We start from the raw sequence: 6,000 nt of genomic DNA, 5'->3' as shown, positions 1-6,000 counted from the left end.
TAAAAAAATAAAAATCCTAAAGCCAAAGCATAGGCTTGGGCTAGGATTCCTGACTGAAAAACCTAGGTATGCCACCTCTCTCATCTTTAGAACGGGAAGACCACCCCCTACCTTGTAGGGATGTTCAAGTGCCTGGGAAGAACCTAGCCAACACTGTGGTCAATATGATGGTATTTTTTTTCATAGGGGGTTTGATACTGAAAATAGTAAAAAATTACTTGAAGCCATATCTCAATAAGATAGAAGACTAAAGTTGGAGTATAACATTTGAGGCATGAAACAAAGATTAGGTAGATTGGAATGAGACCAAATTTCTCATGAGACTTAAAACTGAGAGGCTATTCTAAAAGAGGAATTATGGGTATGTTATGAACTTCCCCCAGAATCTATTCTAAAGAGGATAGGACTAGCCCTGGCCAGTGTGGCTCAGTTGGTTGAGCGTCATCCTGCACACCAAAAGGTCACTGGTTCAATTCCTGGTCAGGGCATGCTCCCAGGTTGCGGGTTCCATCCCTGGTTGGGGTGTGTACGGGCGGCAACCAACCAGTTAAGCTCTCACATCGATGTTTTTCTCTCTCCCTCTCTCTTCCTCTTTCTCTAAAAATAAATTTTAAAAATATATTTAAAGAGGATAGTATTAACATGAAATAATAGGTGTTTTTTTTTAAATGTTGTTTTATTTATAAAACAAAACAATCCTTGCTAATACCTCCGGGTCCAGTCTTAGGTTGAAAACTCTAGGCCAGTGGTTCTTAGCTAGTGGAACTGGGAAACTGACTGTGCGACTCATGCTTTTCATTACAATGACTATGCATTAACCATTTGTATGCCATAAGCGGAGGACCTTTTTAAATTAAATTCAAAATACCGTGGCAGTTAACTGATTAGGAGAATGCTTGCAATACATAAAGTTCTGCCTTAAAAAGAATAGGCCTCATATTCCCACAGGGGTGGGGACTTAGATGGAAAAGGCTGAGAACCACTGCTCTAGGTACAGGGGCTGGCGCAGTGTAAGTACGCTCCACCCGGCACCTTGCACAGCACCACATGCAGTGTGTACCTGTGCATCTCAGAGGACATCATGCTTGGGAGTCAGTGTCTGACCTGCTGTGCCTTAAGGTACGAGAGCAGATTCATCACCTAGGTCTAGGGTGGCAGAGGGGGCAGAGGGATCCAAGTTCTCCATCTTGAAGTAATACCAGTGGACACTGTCAATCTAAATTGTTTCTACACATTTACCCCAAACCTTTCTCATCTGAAAAATCAACTCTCAGTAGCAAGAAAACAGAGCCTCCTTGTTACCTTCACAGGCTGATCTTGGGCTGAATCTGTCTCGCTGCCTTTCTCTTTCTTCTTTTTTTGTTTCTTTTTCTTCTTTTTGGCTCCAGTGTCATTGGCTGGACTCAAACCACTGTAAAACAAGTAAATACCAATACAGGGTTTTAAAGAAAATCATCTGTTTTGGGCTACACTGACAAAGGGCTTTCTGTGGAGCCAGACCTTCCTTCATCAAGCCTTTGGCTTCAGAACAGACTAGAGAATCATCCAGGTTCCCAGAAGAGGCATTGGGAGGACACCAGAAAACACAGCTCTCCTCCCACTCGCACCAGCTCCCAGGAAGCGCATGCTGTGCAAGGAATGTCCTATTTGTTTGAAAGGACTGTTTCTATTCTTGTTTTTATTTTCTATGATTATTTTCTTTAGATTGTCAGGTTACTGGCACCAAAGGCAAATGATAACTGTTGACAGGGCATTCATACCACCAAGAGCCCTAAATTTAAAAGGATGACAGCCAATAATAGTCTTTTGGAAACCCTTCCTCACCCCCACTCCTACCCTCCCAATGCATTAGCTTTCATGAGTTTCCCTGGCTGGATCTAAAGCACAAGACAGTATTGGAAATGAAGGAGGCAACAAGGAAAAAGGTAATTTAACATGGCTGTGTCCAAAATAGTCACACAATCATGAAAAATGCCTAAATTGGGCCTGCAGGATTGAGAACAACTGTCAGCTGGTTAAGACGGGGTGAAATCACCACAGGCAAAGCCCAGCAGTAGGGATCTCGGGAGAAGTGAAGCACCAGCCATTCCTGCACAAAGAGATTACAGGAAGCCTGAGTGTGAGCGTGAGCGTGGTAATGGGGACTTACTCATGGCGTTTTCCTTCTGTGACACACCCGGTGAATGCAGCAAAAACAGTTTCCTAGCCACATTTAGGTTTTCCACCATCTCTTATGACTTTCAAAATCTCTCTCAGTATCGTCAGTGAGACACAAATCACATACTACACTGTTTCTTTGACATTTTCAATTCATTTGCTCTGAAATGTTTCTCCCAATTCTTGTTGATCTTAGAAAATAGTTTTGATTCTGTGTTTTCTTCATTTTATTGATGAATTTTAAGGTTCACCTTGCAGCTTGCATTTGCAATTACTGTGTGGTTTCTGCCATGTCTAAATTGATGTTGGCATTGCTAGCCTGGGAGTAATGCCTGGTATCACTCTGCCATCCTCCTTGGAATTCTTCCATTAAAAAGTCAAAATTAATCATCATCTCCTGGTTTCTTATGCTGTGGGATCAAACCTCTCCCCTTGGATTTTCAGGCCCCAAACCTATTTTTATTTCTTGGATGGAAGGGGAGGTGGAAGCGTGGAGCTGGGAGGCCCAGGGTCTAGAGCAGTGGTTCTCAACCTTCCTAATGCCGCGACCCTTTAATACAGTTCCTTATGTTGTGGTGACCCCCAGTTTCATTGTTACAAACTGAACATAATTAAAGCATAGTGATTAATCACAAAAACAATATGTAATTATATATGTGTTTTCCGATGGTCTTAGGCGACCCCTGTGAAAGGGTCGTTCGAACCCCAAAGGGGTCGCGACCCACAGGTTGAGAACCGCTGGTCTAGAGGATGAGAGCCCAGCAATTTGCAGCAGAGGCGAGGGAAAGGTTGCAGGATCCAGGGATGGAAGTGAGGAGAAAGAAGGGCTGAAGAGGGGTCCAAAAGAAAAAGCGATGGAACATGGGAGCTCTCTCAAGGAGTGGCTGCACCTGCCCCAATCACACAGCTGCCTGCCCAGAGCTCTACTGGAACTCTAGGTGAAGCTCTCACTGAGCCTTGGCTCAGACACTCCCACCGCAGACCACCCTACTCTTGCCTAGACTGTGGCTGCAACTTCAGCTAATCCTCCCTCCTGGCTATCCCAGGCCCTGACTGTGGCCTGCGCATCATCTACTTTCCCCTTCAGTCACCAGCACGTCCACGCTAACAGGCGGCCTGAGTGTGGAAAAGCCGTCAAGCGCAAGTCTGCCCTGGAAGCCCATCAGTGGGTCCATCACTCTGGCAAGACCCCAAGGTGGCAGCAGCCTGCAGCGGGCTTTCAGAGCCCATCCCTGATTTGGGAGGCCAGGAGCCCCTGGTTCATTTACAGTACAGTACTTTCTCTGGAAAACAAGAGGCAAGGTTTATGTGTTTGGGGGGTAAGGAAAGGAAATGGGCATTTAAGGAAAACCAAGCTCTGTGTTAGGAAATGAGGAGAGGTGAGGGGGGCAGAGATGGTCCTTTGGAAGGAGGCTGAATCTGAACTCATTTTCTGAGGTTCCTGCTCCCACTTCCAAGTCCTACTTGGGATTTCTTCACAGCAAACATTTCACCTGGCTTTTCTTTCTGGATTGTTCTCTCCCTTCGAGCATTTTGGTAGGTCTCTCTCCTCGTCCTTAGAGATGGGGTCCCTTAGACATGAAAATCTATTAAAGGAGCTGGCACCCACTCTGGGGATCCCCTGGAATAGAGGGCACACTGGGCCTGTCCCCACCGGAGGGAAGCTCATCCAAGGATTCTGCCTTTTAGTCAGTGCAAGTGAAACATCTGGCAAGGAAACACATGTGGAACCAAGCCATTGTTGGCACTCTTTGGTCTTAAAGACCTAGAGGGGGTCATAGGAAAAACGCTTCAGGTGGGGGTCTCTCCTGCCTCATGCTCATTCTGCACACAGTGTACAAAAGCATTAAGCTTGCCCTAGCTAGTTTGGCTCAGTAGATAGACGTTGGACTGTGGACTGAAGGGTCCCAGGTTCGATTCCAGTCAAGGGCATATGCCCGGGTTGCGAGCTCAATCCCCAGTTGGGGGCGTGCAGGAGGCAGCCGATCAATGATTCTCTCTCATTAAACATTCATGTCCATCACTTAGATCAGGGGTCCTCAAACTTTTTAAACAGGGGGCCAGTTCACTGTCCCTCAGACCGTTGGAGGGCCGGACTATAGTTTAAAAAAAAACTATGAACAAATTCCTATGCACACTGCACATATCTTATTTTGAAGTAAAAAAACAAAACGGGAACAAATACAATATCTGTATTTGCATGTGGCCCACGGGCCATAGTTTGAGGACCCCTGACTTAGATTCTCCAATTAACCTAGATTCTTTGTTATTTTTATTTTATTACGTCAGTCCATCTATCCCTCTACCCATTCATTTATCCATCTTATTTACTCTATTTCATAGTAAGTTACAGACCTTACACTTCACCCCTAAATACTTCAAAGTAAGGCTAAGCTTTATATGCAAGGAACTTTAGCTCTTTCTTAAAGTTCAGATGTACCCTGTTAATTGACATGTAAAATCTATGAACCATAATTATCTCCTGTATATTTTATAACTTCTCATAATTAATTATCTGATCAAGATTCTTGAACTAATATTTACAATTCTGTGGGTAATAAAACAATTTGAAAATAAAACAAAACAAAAAAGTCAAAATTAGGAGTTCAATCTGAGAGTACACTAAACCTTAATGCCGGAAGCCGGTCCATCCTTGCTGCTTGACACAGTCGCTGCAGGGAAGAAACATCTGCACAGCATGTTTCAAGGGACCTGGCATATATGGCATACTGTTCTTAATATGTTTGCTCCCCTTCTTAGCTCTATGTGTTTTAACCAAGGTCACCTCTCCAAGAAAGGTTGTTTCCCCAGGTGGGGATTTTTTCCCTGGAGTTAGGGATTAACAGGACTAAGGAAGCAAATAAATCAGTGAAACCCCCTAGTGTTACAGAAATACCATGTACTACTTATGAAGAACTTGGACTAAGACTGTTGGCAATAAATTTGGGACTTGTTGGGCCCACATCCCCAGGGTCTGCCTACCAGGGAAAGCACCAAGACCTATACCCCTGGAGACCCACCAACACAGGGCAGTCCCAGGGAAGGCAAGCAGGGAGGCTGGGAGGACATAACCTTTACTGGGTAGGATAATCTCCTTCAGTCACTTCCTTGTAGCTTATCAGTAGAGCAGTAGAATAGTGATCTTGGAATAGCCCTTATAATAGAACACAGAGATTAACCAAGAAAAGATTAAAATCAACAGAACTAGATAGAGATAGGATTTTTGGTAAAGGTCAGATAAGAAACTATAGAAATGAAACAAGGAACTGTAAAAGGTTACCCAAAACATACCATGATGTGATTATAGAGGCATGCTTATAGGATCAAATGGTATAAATACAGATGTAACAGGACAATAAAAAGAGAATCTCGCTATGCTGATCAACTGAACGCTGCCTCCGTGTCATTCCTTCTTCGCCGACTCTGTCCACACCTTTGGGAACCCCTGGACCTGCTGGGGCTGGGGCTGGACCCCAACACCTTAATCTGTAGAATCAGCTAAGCTCAGATATTGTTTTAGCCGTATATTCTAGAAAAGCAACTTTCAAAGAATTAAGACAATATAGAATACATTTCCCATACATTATGGTAAATACCATTTAAGCTTTATTTTATCATTCAGAAAGCCTTCATGGTCTTAAATGCCTTGGGATCACTATGAATATTAATTATAACTTCATACTGTGTAGGGAGAAGGCAATCTGTAACCACATGCTGCCATTTCCTGTTGTAGAATGTCTTCTTCCCAATCGTGGTAGGAGCACTCGAATCCAGACTTCACACCCTTACACACGGACTAAAGTTACCTCCAGCCTTTACTGAATCTCCTTGATTTCACCTTCC

The 6,000-nt window shown here is 44.0% G+C and overlaps 1 protein-coding gene across 1 annotated transcript in view; it reads right to left on the bottom strand.

Moving 5' to 3' along the window:
* The window catches only part of NMT1 (N-myristoyltransferase 1), a 33,810-nt gene that overhangs the window by 18,700 nt on the left and 9,110 nt on the right, over window positions 1–6,000 (bottom strand). The window contains 1 exon segment of the mRNA XM_006109858.3: window positions 1,303–1,411. Coding sequence (XP_006109920.2) covers window positions 1,303–1,411 — 109 coding nt within the window.

This window comes from Myotis lucifugus, unplaced genomic scaffold (genome assembly GCF_000147115.1).
Source record: "Myotis lucifugus unplaced genomic scaffold, Myoluc2.0 scaffold_652, whole genome shotgun sequence".
NCBI lineage: Eukaryota > Metazoa > Chordata > Mammalia > Chiroptera > Vespertilionidae > Myotis > Myotis lucifugus.
Note: the sequence above shows the minus strand (reverse complement) of the source record. Positions and strands in the feature narration are given on the sequence as shown.